General features: G+C 40.6%; 1 protein-coding gene across 2 annotated transcripts in view; it reads right to left on the bottom strand.

The window, feature by feature from the left end:
* Positions 1-718: 718 nt before the first annotated feature.
* TCERG1L (transcription elongation regulator 1 like) overlaps positions 719-15,673 on the bottom strand; it is a 67,410-nt gene continuing 52,455 nt past the window's right edge. The window contains exons 9-13 of one of the 2 annotated variants that reach the window (XM_082765408.1): positions 13,189-13,258; positions 8,791-8,926; positions 6,829-6,918; positions 3,515-3,633; positions 719-1,307 (exon numbers count right to left, since the gene is read on the bottom strand). In XM_082765408.1, the coding sequence (XP_082621534.1) occupies positions 1,151-1,307; positions 3,515-3,633; positions 6,829-6,918; positions 8,791-8,926; positions 13,189-13,258 (572 nt within the window). In that variant the 3' untranslated portion in view covers positions 719-1,150. The remainder of the gene's footprint in view (positions 1,308-3,514; positions 3,634-6,828; positions 6,919-8,790; positions 8,927-13,188; positions 13,259-15,673) is intronic. The other variant, XM_082765409.1, reaches the window with a different exon arrangement.

Raw genomic sequence — 15,673 nt, 5'->3', positions numbered from 1 at the left:
GAGAAAATTATTACGATCACAGATGGAAGAGGAGAGTCTGTCCTCCCCGTACTGTAAAGAGAAGGGACACGCTGCAGGTCGGTGTGGAGCTGTGCTGATTTCCTCCAGCCATGAGATCTGATCTTCACAGGCAGAGGGACGCCTTTGCTCTCAGTATGCTCCAGAAGGCCAACTGGCATCAGTGGAAATTTGCATACAAATCAGCAGTCCTAGGAGCTCTCCGTGGCTACCTCCCTCTCAAGTTGAAACGATTGAGCCCTGCATTATTTTACCCAGTCCTTCCAAAAGTTTAGAAACTTAAAAACCCCTGAAAATTGGCTTAAAATATTTATTATTAATTAAAAAAGTTAAATATTTATTCATACAAAGATGATGAGAAAAATCTCATGCAGACTTTCCACATACAGGAACATAATTCAAATCATACTGTGATGGTTTTACAAAATAACTGCTTGATAGGAACTCTGACGGAGAAGTGCTGCTACCACTCGTGTGCCTGAAAGCACCGTTCACAGGAATTAGAGAGCTATTTCTGAAACTTAGAGTTTTCCTATGGAACATATGCCAAGATTTTCACACTCTTCACTAAGATTAACAATTAATATCTTATTACTACTACTCAGAGAACTGGACATAGACGTGTGAACACTGGGTAATGAATCCCTGCATACCACTGTACTTCTAAACAATTTATGATAATGTGTAAAGTTGCCAAAAGATTGCGATAGATAATTCCCCTAAATGATGAAAATATCTTGAGGTTGTTATGGATGGCATCTGCTTCTGCTTAATTACAAATCTGCACTGGATTCATAATTTGTGTATATTACAAGTAATTTGCATAATTAAAACAATTAAGGGATTGACATATCATGGCAATTAGAAATGCATCAAACTCTGAATGTTGTACAAAAGAGAGCTTCAATATGAAACATTAATTCTTTGAGAACAAAATATCCTTCAGACTCCTGCAGAACAGCCTTCACAACTTCTACGCGTGTTCAACAAACGTCGTTAGAGGAAGTTTTTTCCAGGGATAGCCACTTCTTCGTTCAGCTGTTGCAAGTTTAACCTTTGCTTTAGCGTTCATTTATTTTCTTACCGCAGTCACAGCATTGACTTCTGTGCTTATTGCCAGTTTCAAGAGCTTTTATCTCATTTTCCGTAGCCTTATCCTGTTTTCTTTGTCCCTCTTTTTAAGAATAAGTATGAATTGATTGAAAAAATGCTCTTGGTCCTTCTTCTTTTGAACAAGCCGAAACCGCTGATCTCTTCCATACTTCTCTGCAAACTCCTTAAACGTCGTTCTGCAGAAAAGACAGACAGTTTGAACTGCAGCTTGGTCCACCCACCCCGACTCTTGGACCTGGATGTCACGCTTAACTTTTCAGGGGCACTACAATAAGGTGTGTTCTGGGGAAAATTTGATGAGAACATCTCGGCAACCCCTGCGACAAGGAAGGCAAGGCCAGAGCAAGAGCTGCCTGGGCTGCTGCCTCCCCCATCGCCTTGCACAGGTTAACTCCCTTCTTTGGGTTTGGGGACACCTGGGCGATAGCTGAGGGGCCAAGTGTGAATCATTAGCACCGCACTTGCACAGGCAGGTTACTCACTCCTGCCTTCATCTCTCCCCAGCAGTTCAATTCAATAATTAGCCCATAATAGCAGAAGCACAAGCCTACGCCTAATTGCTAATGAATGCACTTTGACAGCCAGCAGCACACGGTGCCTGATGGACAGCCGCGGTAGCTTCAGCTCCTTTAAATCAGCAACAAATTAATTGTAAAACTGAGAGTTACAGGCACGACACAACTGAAATCCGCCGGGAGCTCTGCTTGGGGATTTCACGGGCAGGACCAACATTTTCAGATGCAAACATAGGATTTGAGGACAAAACACTGCCTGGCAGCACCTCTGCAGGTCCCCGTACGGGTGGGCACCTCTGCGGGTCCCCTTGCTCCCAGAACCGAGCAGAGCAGCCGGGCACTTCCAGGTACTGGCACCCACAGAGCGATGGTCAGGACTTTGTTTTTAAACTCCCAGACTTTTGGAATCTCTTAGGTACACATTGCCCGAGCAATGGTTTCTAGCTTAATTTGCTTTCAGGTTGCATTCACGGTGCTGGGATAAATGATGGAAGCTGGAGTTAATGAAGAACTGGAGCAGCGCGATTATGATAGGAAAGGCAGCAATCGCCGTGTCGTGCACATGATTTCTATCGTGTGCTGTCTCTGTCAGACCTGAAAGGCATAAAGGGAATGCTAGAGGTGCTCCAGGTCCCGTTGGTGTTTGCTCTGCTTCTGCCAAGCCTGCCTACCCTGTGCTCCGGCTGCTCCCTGAGCCAGTGCTGGGGGCGCTTTGCAATGCACATCTCTGGGCTTACACCGTCCGGCTGCACCGCGCCGCTTCCTTCTTTGTCTTGTCAAGGACTTTGTTGAGCTCACTACACTCTGTCATATGAATTTTACAACATTTATTGTTGGCTCTAAACGCTGTGGATTTGTAACAGTCACTTGGGTTTGGTTCTATTTGAAATATTTTCTATTTATTTATCTTACTGCACACTAACATCAAGCTAGAGATTATTGCAGGCAGATGAATTTCTCTGACATTGGGATCTCACAGCTAGCTCAAGAAAAACATTAAATGGTAAAACGTTCTCAGTTCCTGCAGGCCAGCATGTTTTTGCCCTTGCAAACTGAAAAAGAGATTGCTGGAACCAGCATTTAGCTGTTAGGTTATCTCGGAATAGTTTCTGTTTCATTGTAAAAAAAAAAAAAAACAACTTTCTATAATTATTACTTCCATAGATTTTGATGTGTTGTTTGCATCTACGTGTCTAGGCAGGCAGTGCTGTACAATCACCTGCAGATTTTAGTAGAGAAAACTGTAATTTCTTAGTTCCAACAATTTAACCAGACTTGTTATATATAAACCTCTTTATTTCCACATCATTTACAAATGAGCAAATGCCATCCTTAGCACTGCATTTGCTATCGTGCAACCTTGGATCCATTACTTAAAAATCAATGTAGAAAAATAAATTATTGTACTGCATGCTTTATTTTAATTTAGTGATGTGATATTACTAACAACTTTGTTCAGTTATGCTTCTCTTCCATCAAAACCCAAACAGTTTTTCACTAGTTTTAACTGCATGCCTAATGTAAGTGCATTAAGGTACGGATTTTATGTACACTCGTGCTTTATATAATTATGCCATATATATGTGTATAAAATAAATGTGTTCTGCAAAATATTACACATTCTAAATGAGAAACAAACAAACAAACAAAAAAAAGGAACAGAAAGGGAGAAATGGTATATTCTCTTTCCCAGTAATAACAGAAAATATTATCAAATATTACTAAAGAAATGTCAACACGGCACTGTAACAATGGATGTGAAACCTTGCTATAAAGAGCACATTCAGTTTTACAGCATTCCAGGACTGATAAGCACACACTAAATGAGAAACCTTGTCTGAACAGATCTTCATAAGGCAATGCCATACCTTGGTGATAACTTGGATTCTTCGAGGAGTTTTTTGAATTCTTCTTTGGCTAACAACAATTTATTTTTCTTTTCTTTGTACTCTTCTCTTATCCTGGTCTTGACAAACTGTTCAAATATCTTTTGAAATAAGGAAAACAAGATACAGTATTTATTAAAAAGGCTTATGCTATTTGTGCTTCATTAAAGGGTTGTCAATCTCAACAAGTACAACTCTTATCTGCCCTCAGTACTTGCTGACTCAAACGCAGCTGAATCTGCTTCACGGAGCACTGACCACGTGTTTTCAGAAACAGGCAGATGGAAACAGGCATAATTTTGACAGATAATGTAATCACTCAAACATCGAGTGCAACATAAATCACAATTTCCTGACTTGCTCACATCTTCATGCCTATAGCACTGTTGTTGTTTTTTTCTACCCCGTGTCTGTACAACTAATTGCATATATTTAGTTGGGATCTCACATCTTTCCCAACTTGCATTAATTCCCAAAAACGTCTGTAACGCTAAACATCAGCATCCTGTATGTTACCCCAAAAAAGCCTGAAGACCGTTCAATTCAATTGTCAAAAAACATGAGCTTACACATGATTCTCTCTACACATATACCCGAAAGCTCTACCGCCTTTGGAAGCATTGACAGTCTTCATCCTAACAGCACTTGGCTGCTAAATATGCGGCAGAGTGCTCAACGTCAGGGTTTTTGGTGTCTTGGAAAGGAACTAAGGACTTCCCTACATCTGAAAATTCTGCCAACTGCTTTAATCACATCGTAAAATACCAAAAATCTGATCCTGCTGACTTTGTGCTCTGAAAAGTGAGGCACACCAAGCTGCTGAGGAGCTGCTCCTCCGAAAGCTGTTAGCTTTCCGTGTTTACCATCCTTCTCTTTTCCCCACACATGATGTACATTGAATACTATTACAATGGTTACTGCCATGGTTGATTTCTCATCAGCCGTGAAGATGCACAGGTGCAAATCTACGTTTCATGAAAGCAGCACTACAACTGGTACTGGGCATGGTATGTGAAAAGGGGAAGAAACAGCGCTGGAAAAGTAAACATCAAAGGTGGCCATGCAAGACCTACTATGACAACGCAGGAAATCTGAATATATGATACTGCATGCAATTGCATAAGCTGAATACGAGAGGAGATGGAAAAATGGAGCAAATAAAATCTGTGAAACTGTTACAGCTTGCTTTTCTGCTATCAGTACAGCTATTAACGACAGTCATAAATCAAAATTAACAGATAGCTCATTATCTAATACAGTCGCTTCTTTACCCTTCACTGATCCTTGACTAAAACACAGTAGCATCTTTCAACTGTTAATAACCCCTTGGAACATATTGCTCAGTAGGCAGATCAATCTGTAAATATTCAATAAGGGGTCATTATGTTCCTCAGGCAGTGTAAGGACACGCACCACCGCAGCTTGCAGTCCTGGAAGTCAAACCCAGCCCCAACAGACGGTCAAGTCAAGACCAAGTTCCCTCTGACAAGTGCACACCACACTCAAAACACCTTCCCTGCTCTTTGCAGGCTACCTGCTTGACCACAGGCAGAAGAAATCTGTGGTACAGCCAGCCATGCACGCATGCATCACTCCCTCACACCTCTCTTTCATTGTGAGCCAGTGTTCATCCCTACACCCCTCAAATACTAATCCATTTGTGTAACTGCACAAGCACTGGAGAGGCTTGCTATTTGGGCCACAGAGTCAGCATCTGTCATGGTAAACGTTTCTGTGGATCTAAATGAAGTCTTCTACCAACGTGAGTTGTGTTTCAGTACGCACTTTCATAAAATCATCGATCCTTGTCCAGCTCTAACTTTCTCCTTAAACTTCTTCCCAGAGGAAAATGAGGTCTAATTAAAGGGAAGTACTTACAGTCAGTGTCCAGATCTCTTAACTTCAAATTTAGCAGCTACAATAAATTACATACATGGCATGTCCTCCCAACCTTTTTTTTTTTTTTTCCTTTTTTTTTTTTTTTTTTTTTTTTTAGCCCTGGCTAGTCAAAGAGCTCATGATCATCCTCTCCCACCACGGTTCTGAACCACCCTCAGCCCTGAATCACTCTCGGAGCCAACATCTGCCTGACAGAGGCTTTCTACCTACAGGACTGCTCACTTCTCACAGCCTCTCCTTGGATTAAATGCACCCCACAGATGAGGTCCCTGTCAGCAGTGCTTCAAGCAAAGCTCCACATTATATTATGTGTGTTCCTTATGTATTTTTATTATATCATCTCCATGGCTGACAAAATAAAAGAAGTAATGTATCTTGATTGACTGATCAAGGTCTAGGTTTTGTCCTTGCTGATTCCCTGAAATAAAATACAAGGCTCCTTGCTTAGCCTCTTATTTAGCAGTATTTTCCACTCTAGCAGTTTCGCTCACATTTTCATTCCCATATTTCATTATTGTTTTATTTCAGGTTTTTTTCTCGGGAAATAAAATATTGGAAAGGTGGTAAATGAAGATGCATGTGCCCAGCCCCTCAGTAACTACCTACAGCAAGCTCTCTGCAGAATCCACAAGACAATATGGGCCCCGGTGCAACAGAATATAAATAAGTAGTACATTTTTCATGATGTTTATTTTAAAAATGGACAATTCCATATTCAAAATTCTTCCTTTTCCAGGGTGACAAAGAACTAGTAAGGAAGATATATGACCACAGAGTAAAAGAGTTCACCTTCCCTGCCACATCCCTGCATCTCCCCTAAATTTTTTAGACTAATCTGCAGTCCTGGAGTCCTTTTAGGTCCTCGTGATAATTAATGCCCAAATAAACAAGGCAGCAAGGAGTATACTTCCCTTTGCAGCCGGCCACAGAAGCTATAGCCATTCAAACACATGCAATCACAGCCAACACGCTCGCTCCATTTACATCTAGCAAGTTTAGTTATTGAAAAATATAGTAATAAATACTGCCAAACTCCTAGAAAAAAATCTAAGTAATAAAGTAGTCTCCCCACAATATGTAACATAAATCAGAGTGGAAGCATTACCTTATGGTCATTAGCCTTTCTACAGCTGAGTTCCCCCGACTCATCTGGCTTTGGTCCTACAACCTAAGAGACTGCAGCTCCTCTCTACATGCCAACTTACTTGCTGCCTTTCAAGGGCAACAGCACTTTCCTATAAACACAACCTAAATTACAAGCCCCACTGACAAATTCAAAAAAGAAGCTTCATTTCTGTGCGATGCTTTTTATCTTACCAAGATAACCGCTCCCTTACCCGTGCTAATTTGGGAAATGTTTGCCACCAGTCAGAAGCGGCGCTGGCAGTAATGCTCACCTGTTTACGTTCTTCTGAATTTAGCAGAAGGTATCGTGGATCAAATACTATTTTGTGCAACTCTTTCTCCCATGTAGAAAATGCTGAAACCTGTGAAGTATACAAATACAGCCGCATTAAAGAATTGTAATAAGGACTGAAAACAAGCAAATGTTCCATGGTTAAGCGAAAGAGCGGTTCAGAAAGCTACTGAACGCTCTAAAGATGCCTCAGAGCAGCTGGAAGTTGCATTTCAATCTGGTCCTGGCAATGCTCTGGTTGCACCCATGCCATTATTGTTGGTTTGCTCTAGGACATCTCAGTGAGTATCTGGGAGATGTTAACTCCCAATTTTTGGATGGAAAGGATCTGCAGCAGAAAGGGAAATGCTGTTTTTATTATCCTCTTTCTATGACAGAAGCACCAATTTCCATTTAAGTACCTCAGCTTTAACTCCCCCTCTTCCAAAACTTTAATGCTAACCCAAAGGAAGCTGTCAGTGCATCATACACTGAAGAACTGATAGCGATAATCTTCGAAGCATTATATTAATATCAAATTTATATTCATATTTGATATTCATATTAAATTTATCACTTCCATCCCATGGTGTAGGTGTCACCACCTCCATGTGGAGGCTCCTACCTTGTTCTGTTCTCTGGCATGGGAAGCTGGGTGTGCACCCAGGCTCTGTGCACCACCCTCGGGATTCTGAGAAAACTGGTAAACTTTCAGGAGGATACTAACAGAGGTTACATTTCTACACAGGAAAACTTGCCGCAGGCTTAGGAATAGTGCTGTCACCTTGGGGTTGCACCAACATCATATTTTATTTTTAATGCTACAGTATATTATTCTTTTGTTGATATATTTTTTATATGAAGATTCATAACTACGCTGAAGAACTAGATCTAGCTCAAGCTCTTTGTAATGCTGTCAAGTACCCTCTTGAAAAATAACAACATTACAAGAAAATGGCAGGAGACGTCCTTTTAAATAACCCGTTTAAAATAACACTAATGGCCTCAGTGCATTTCAAGAAATGCCAGCCAGCTGAGACTAACCAGCAGCTTGTCTGGACATTTAAAAAGGCCTAGGGTAAAAGTAAAGTAACCTATTTTCTAACTGTTTTTAATTAAAAGCAAAAACAAACAGTAAATTGACTACATTTCTTACTTGATGGGCAAGTAAACAGGAAATGAGGAAGCTTTTTATAGAATACCCTTCATATAGAATACCCTTCATAATTTTGACTTATTGTCCTTTACTTTAAATTTCTCAGCAGAAGTTTTTTCAAGCAGTATTCATTTATTGCATTATTTAAGCATAATTAACAAAATGTATTAATAAAGCAGGTCTGTTTGGAAATAGTTTACTGATGAGCTTCTGAATCTCTGATTATACACCTTTAAAGTCTGATTACTACTGATATGTTTTACAAGCTTTATTGTCTAACAAAGGATTTTTTTTTCTTTACAGAAATTACATAAACTTCTATAGAATGCGTATCTGAAGAGTGTTGGAAGAAGGTGTAAAATCTGCACACGCTACTCCAGTGCACACCCATTTACGTTTGCAGGACTAAGGACGGAGCCTGTTATGTTCATTACTCCCGCTCCCACTCTCTGGAAGGAGAAAGGATGCTGAGGGATGAATTTCTGTGCTGGCACCTTTATGTTTATAAATAACCGCATCCAGAATTCCTCACGAATTTTGGTCATCTCTGGGTGCCTACACAGGGATGTATTCAGAACTGCACCTGCAAAGGGCTTTAATGCTGCATGGCCGTGTTTTACTGGAGGGCATTGGAAGAAAAGTCAAAGAAACACAAAAACTACCCGGTTAAATAGATAGAAAAATACACTCCCAATAATTCTCCATCTGAATGCCAACTCAGAATTATGAAATGATTCCTGCAGTGGTCATATGGGATGCCCTAATTGACAAACGAGGTCTGTCAGATCACCTAGGCGTGCTTCCTACCCCTCTCTCCAGCAGCATATCTCGGAAATGTGTGATGCGCTCTTCCAGGGGAGGTGTGATCTGGTGTCCTGATGCCTTCGCTTTTTGCTCCTCCGCTTCTGCCTCCGCCTGGTCAGCGGCTTGGGAATCTTCTGTTCTTTAACAACGGAAGACAGAAAGCAGTTCAGAAATTGTAACCTTCGGAGGGCATTTTTAACCCTCTCCAGCAAACGCCTCAGGACGGCGGGATCCCTCTGCAGGCAGGGAGCAGATTCTGCCAGCAGCCGCTCCCCAGCCCTGCAGGCAGCTATTTATTAACTGCAGGTCTGCAGGGGAGCTCCAGCGACTCGTTAGGTGGAAGAACAGCCCATCTGTGTGATCACAGAGCAACTCAGCACCAAAATCTGACCTGTGTGTCAAGCTACAGAACAGTGACAGCTTCATATACAATTTGTCAAAGAGCAAAGATGTTAAGAGTGACTTAAGGGACTCATTTTGTTCTCTTCTATTTTCTTGTCTCTGTTTCTGTGCTCCCACACGTGAGAGGCAATGCTAACCGTTATGTTCCCGTGCACCCCAACAACTTGCAGCTAACCCAGGAGAGAAGGGCTCCCAGGCAGCTTTCTGCACGTTGTAACCAAAAGGAGCACAGAGCAGCATAAGGGTGATCTCCTCAGCTGTGACCCTACAAAACTGGTGTAATCACCACAACCAAACACTTCTACAGCAGGTAAATACCCTGAATTCACACTGCTCTGCATCCATCCTACTGCTGCTGATGGCTTTCAGAAAAAAAAGGATTCAATAAAAAATTAAGGTACTTTCTGGGAAGGCCAAGAACCCTAAAGTGATCACAACGTACAAGTGAGGATAATGAAAGTAAGCTGCTTGATTCTTAGCTTCCTACTAGGCATGGCTGCGTTTGCTAATGATGCAATTTTCACTAATACATGCTATTCAATACTTAGGTTTGGAATTTCAACATGAAAACAATTTTTTTTTTTTTAATATTTCCAAGCAAATGAATTCCATCAGTATGTAATCTGAGTCCTACTTCACAATCTTCCCTCTATAAATAATTACATTACACTTACATTTATCCTAGAATGCTCTAGTACCAGTGATTTGAAAGATATCAAATTGTTATTCTTCACAGAACAGCAGTGCTTTTTACATTGCAATAGCAAATTTTATTCTGTAACATGATCCATGAAAGGTCCAATCCCATTTCCAGTACACACAAAGAGCTTTTGCAAGATGAAACTGTGAGAAATACAGCACATTGCTCAATCAGCTCGGCACCAGAGGAGCCTTTCTGTTCTTCAATCTTTCTCAGGCGATTGAAAATGTTGTTGAATATTATACAGACTTGCTTTTTTCTCATGCCAAAGATTACAATAAAGAATACAATTTTCCTTAGCAAATAATGCAATAATCTGCACAACAAAGTATGTGACTTCGAAGTCAGAAGGACACATACGGGTTTGCAACTAGCACAATTTTGGAAGGCTGCAAATCTCAGAACAGACAGGACACAAACTGGAATACAGGGAAATCCATCTAAACAGGACAAAGCTTTTTGACTGTGAGGGCAGTCAGCTGCCCAGGGAGGCTGTGGGGCTCCAGCCGTGGAGATGCTCACACCTTCCTGGGCACGTCCCCGAGCCACCAGCCGTGGGGACCTGCTGCCAGCAGGGTGGTACAGAGACCCCCATGCCCTCCGTCATCCTGTGAAGAACACCCAGTTGAGCCAAGTTTCTATGAAGATTTTTTTTCTTTTGTATAGGGTACAGTTAAAACATCACCTGAGTAAGATTTGCCTTCAGTATTTTGAAGCAGTTTCCTTACACCCCAAAGAAATGCACGGCAAGTGCACCAGCAGCTTGTGGAGTGCAGAGCTCCTAAACCCGTAAATGCAGATTCTGGCTGGCAGCTCTGGAACAAGTTTCGTGCAAATGTCCATGTGAGAAAAAAGGGAGTTCTGCCTTGTTCTGTAGTCAGCTTTGGGTCAGGTCCCCTACCAGCTTCGTCAGCAGCAAGCAAGCAGAAGAAGAAGTAGAAGAGCAGAGCTGGTTTTGCCAATATAAATTTAATAAGTAAATGTGGATGTAGACATTAGTGTGAGTATCGGAAATGACAGAAGTGCTGCAATCAGAAGCTCTACCCAATACCTGTGTGACCCCTCTAGCTGAATTCGGATGAACTGTATTGGAACTTTGAGGCAACTGCATCCTATCATTAGCACTGGGCTTCCTCCAGCAGATCACCTAGCAGGTGATTTATTGTATGCCAGAGCAACCACGGGATTTACTGAGGTAACTGAACTTCCACAGAGAGCACAACCAAAATGGAATAGGGATTGCAGCATGCTTTAAAACAAACCGTGAGGGGAGCTGTCAAGCACCACAAGGGTCATGAGGGGGGGGGCGGGAAAATAAAAAGGGGACTAAAAATAAAAGGTAGAGGGGGGAGAGTGAGGCACCGAGGAAACAAGAGGTGAAAAAAAAGCGAATTGGCAGCAGGTAGAAGAAGTGCGTTGCTCCCTTCACCGAAAGGGTTGTGAGGCATTGGAATGGGCTGCCCAGGGAAGTGGTGGAGTCACCATCCCTGGAGGTCTTCAAAAGACGTTTAGATGTAGAGCTTAGGGATATGGTTTAGTGGGGACTGCTAGCGTTAGGTCAGAGGTTGGACTCGATGATCTTGAGGTCTCTTCCAACCTAGAAATTCTGTGTGATTCTGTGTGAAACCCTGAAAGCATGCACCATCTCCTTTTTTGTTATATTTAACCAAGAAAAAATGTTGATATTGCAAAAACAAGCGAGTAACGTGTGCCTGTGTGTAAAAATGAGATTCACTTTTCTGTTCTCCTGCAGATTTCATGCACAGCACTGCAAATGTCCACCTAACACCTGCCTCTCACTTGTCTGGCTGTCTGAAGAAGCTGAACCCACCATGGTGTGGGAAAACACCGTGCTGAGATGAGGGCTTGTGGGGGACAGCGGCGTGGAGGCCCTGCAGCCTCGTCCAGCCTGGCACCTGCACACCCGCAGCCGACGTCTGCTCAATGTCCTCTGGTGAATAAGGCACAGAAATCCAATCCAGCTGAGATAATATTCCTTATTCATAAATAGAGACTGGCACAGGCACCATAAGCCCAAGACTTCTTTGATGCAGAAATCTCTGAATAAACGCATTTTCTCAAGTTTATGAACAAGCTTCTGTAGTTTTGGAATTCTGTTTGCTTGGAGTTTCATCACCTCAAGCAATCGTTAAAAGGAATCATCTCAATGGCACACAGAAAATACCTGCTTCTATGCACAGGTCCCATGAGCAGCCCGTTATTGTTAGACACACTGATTTCAGTAGAAGTGTTCTTAAATACTTTTATACTAAATATCAACTTTTATCCTAACCTTACAAATACAGAATAAATATTAAAAGTATCTGTATTTACAATATATTAAGTATAAATGCATGCTTTTATACTACATATAAAATGCTTAAATATTCTGAGTATTGAACTCAAGGTATCTGATTTCTCCTTCATAACAATATAAACCCATGGGAACTCTACTGAGGTCAAACTCCCCACTCAATGCAGCAAGGCAAGAACGGCAATATAGAAGAGAATATTATTATTTTCAATACCACCACTTGCAAAACACAGAAATGTGTTGTGTTTCCTAATCAAAATGCCCACAAATACAGAAAACAGCATTATACATATTTATTTTACAGATATTTTTATTTACTGTTCCAAACCAGCACACAAATCATAGCCAGCCTGTGCTGACCTTATATGCAGTTACTGGCCAAAGGTTACATAGAATGAAATGCTCCTCAGGCACTGCTTAAACCAAACTGTTTCTTAATATTTTGGCAAGGGTAGGAGCTAGCTTATTTGGCACAGTTTTTCAGCCTCCTACTTCACAAGGATTTGAAGCACACATGGTGGTAAAGGTCAAATAAAAGCATGGCAATACAAATGCCTCTGGACATTTCTGAGCTGGTAGCTTGGCTGCAGTTTTGCCTGACTACAGCATCAAAAGAGATGACTGAAACCTTGAAATTCCTGATTGTAGTGAAAAAATGTTACTTCACTTTAATCAAGATAAGGCTTTTATCCAATCTCTAAAATAAGGACTTATCCTTGTGGTATTTTTTTTTAAGCAATTTAAAAATAAATAACAGTAACTCACACAAAAATGGATGATGTTTATGGGAAATAAATATTTTAAAAAATCATGGTGTTGGATGAAGAGTGGATACTTTTGAGAATGTGTTTCATAGTTTACTGATTTAGTTATCCATACAGAAGAAAATAGCATTATTTCTCTTTGCACTGATTTGACCGGACTTTAGTTTCCCAAGATTTTATATACATTATATATATATAAAAAAGTAAACTTTAGAACTTACTTATTTCTCTTTATTTTGATGCTAAGATCATCATTTTCATCTCCCGGACAAGAGCTAACGCTTTTATCTGCTAAAGAGAAATAAATAGAGCAGTTAGATTTGAACTAGATAAATGGGAATCCAAATTCCCCACATTAACTTTTCATTTCTCGTTCTTTGATTTCCGCTCAGGTATTTACTGTTTTGTCTCTGCACAGAGTATTTTAAAAATAACTTATTCCATTCAATCCTTAGAAATCCCTTCATGCAAATGGAAGCGATAGCAACAAACAAGGACCATTTTCATTCTGAAAAACTGCTCGCTGTTCATTTGTGACGTTTTTATAAAATCTCATTACTCCCACCTCTCTTCCCTTAAAAACACAACCACGAAGATGCTTCTGCAAAATTATTTCAGTCCTTGTAGTCTGAAGGATTCAACGGCAGTAACTCACCCCAGAGCTTATTTCTTACCCCGTTTCTCTGTTATATAAGCACATCTAGTGCCCCAGAGCAGGCTGCCCAGGTAGGCATCCAGATGGGCCTTGAATATCTCCAGAGAAGGAGGCTCCACAGCCTCCCTGGGTTTTCATCTAAATTGACACGGACAGACCAGCAGAAGTAATGCCCCGCTGGTGGCTGGTTCGTGCTGGGTATTTCTCAGTAGATCACCGTGTATCAGCTGAGAAACACAAACACCAAACTGGACGTGCTTAGCTTGGGGACACCAGAAAGACTAAGCTGAGCCTATTATGTTGGTACTGGAGATGGCTCTTGTTATTTAGGAAACTATTAAAAAATAAATAAAAATTAAGTTAAAACTGAACGGGTTATGGAGATAAAACTCAACTGATGGCTTCACTGCTTCAAATAACTTTGTACACTGAGATCTGATCTTACTGAAATCAAACCCATCCAGAACTCCAAGAGGTCTGCAGTAAAATAATTTAATACAAATAGAGATCAGTAATTATTCTGAAATGCATAAACTAATTTCAAGTCCCTCTTACTTGTCCAGGTACAATCATTGAAGCTAACAGAAATCTGGCCATTTAAACCAAGCTTCAATTTAAGAAACTTGTTCTTGGCTCATTTTTCCCCTTATTTTAGGGAAGTTACTTACATGTTGGAGGGTTTTCAGCAAATATTAAGGTTTATTTATACTAGGTGCATGAGCACAGCACACACTAAATCACTTCAAAAACAACAATAGCATAAATGCTAGCTGTAACATTCTGGCATGTGAAGACCAGGGGTAGGAACAGAGACCACATAAGAAGAAAATACACAGAAAATTGAAATTATTTTGATATTTTACTAACTATAACTTAAATGACAATACTGAGAAGTGAATGTCATTTCAAAATAAGGAGAGTTTGATCTCAGCATTACAAATACATTAATCAATTTAATAATGTTTTAACTATATACAAATTCACAGAAACTATTATCTTTTTTTGCTGACTTCTTCATTGGGACACCCAATTAAAAATACAAAGAAGTAAGAAAAATAATCCGTTCATTTAGATGGTGGAACGTAGTTCAACAGAGATAGTATAAAGCTATTAATGAGAAGTTGGACCTGCCAAAGCAGCAGTGCTCTTAGCTTTAACGATTGGTACCATAACATGGAAAAGCAGAGTACCTGATGCTGTTTTCAAAGACAGCTGAAGGTAAGGATGACTTAACTTCAGTGCTGACTGACCAAGCATAATCCTGTTCCTACCAAATTTCAGCACTAATAAAAAGAAGAAAAAGCCATGGCTAGCAGAGCAGTTGTGTTTATCAAATGCCACACAGAGCCTTTCCAGGGCTGGCTAAAGGATGCATTCAGTGATACTCCTGGACATTACAAATCCTGACGTGAAAGTATGTTCTTTCAGTAAAGAATGAAAAGAAAGCAAGTGGTGAGGAAGTCAGGTCCAAAGCAGAAAGCTCACATTTTCAACAAGGCAAGGGAAAAACTCACCAGTGATGAAAAATGATTATGTGAGGCTCTCAAGCTACTTGAGCCTGAACTCCATTTGAAGCCATCTTAGGAAAAGATCTACCACAGATTTCTGAAAAGAAGGCTATATCATTTTGGATTCTTTTTGTGAAAAAAATCCATGGACTGTATATTTATGAAACCAAACCTTTAATTACCATATAACTTTCAGATAAAAGAAGCCCGATACAATACACCCTGATTTCATTATTTACTCCCACCCGCTGCCTCCTGATTTATATAATCTCAAGCTCTTCCACTGAATGATGACAGCCTGTATGAAGGAGGGACACTGAATCCTTCTTGCTTTGCTTGCATCAGTGACTTCTCTGGGTATGCTGCCTTGGACAAATGGAACAAGATTGGAGTCAGCATCATCGCTTAACATTTCGGTGCGATGGAAAACTCAGTAAAAGATGACAAATGGTATTTATACTCTCACTCAGGAACCCACTGAATCACATCATATCGCTGGACCTCTGGTAAGATTATAAACTGACTTTGAAAGGGAAGAAAGGC

Source organism: Aythya marila (genome assembly GCF_965140915.1).
Source record: "Aythya marila genome assembly, chromosome: 7".
NCBI classification, from domain to species: Eukaryota; Metazoa; Chordata; class Aves; order Anseriformes; family Anatidae; genus Aythya; species Aythya marila.
The sequence above is the reverse complement of the archived record's forward strand: the minus strand, read 5'-3'. Positions and strand labels throughout refer to the sequence as shown.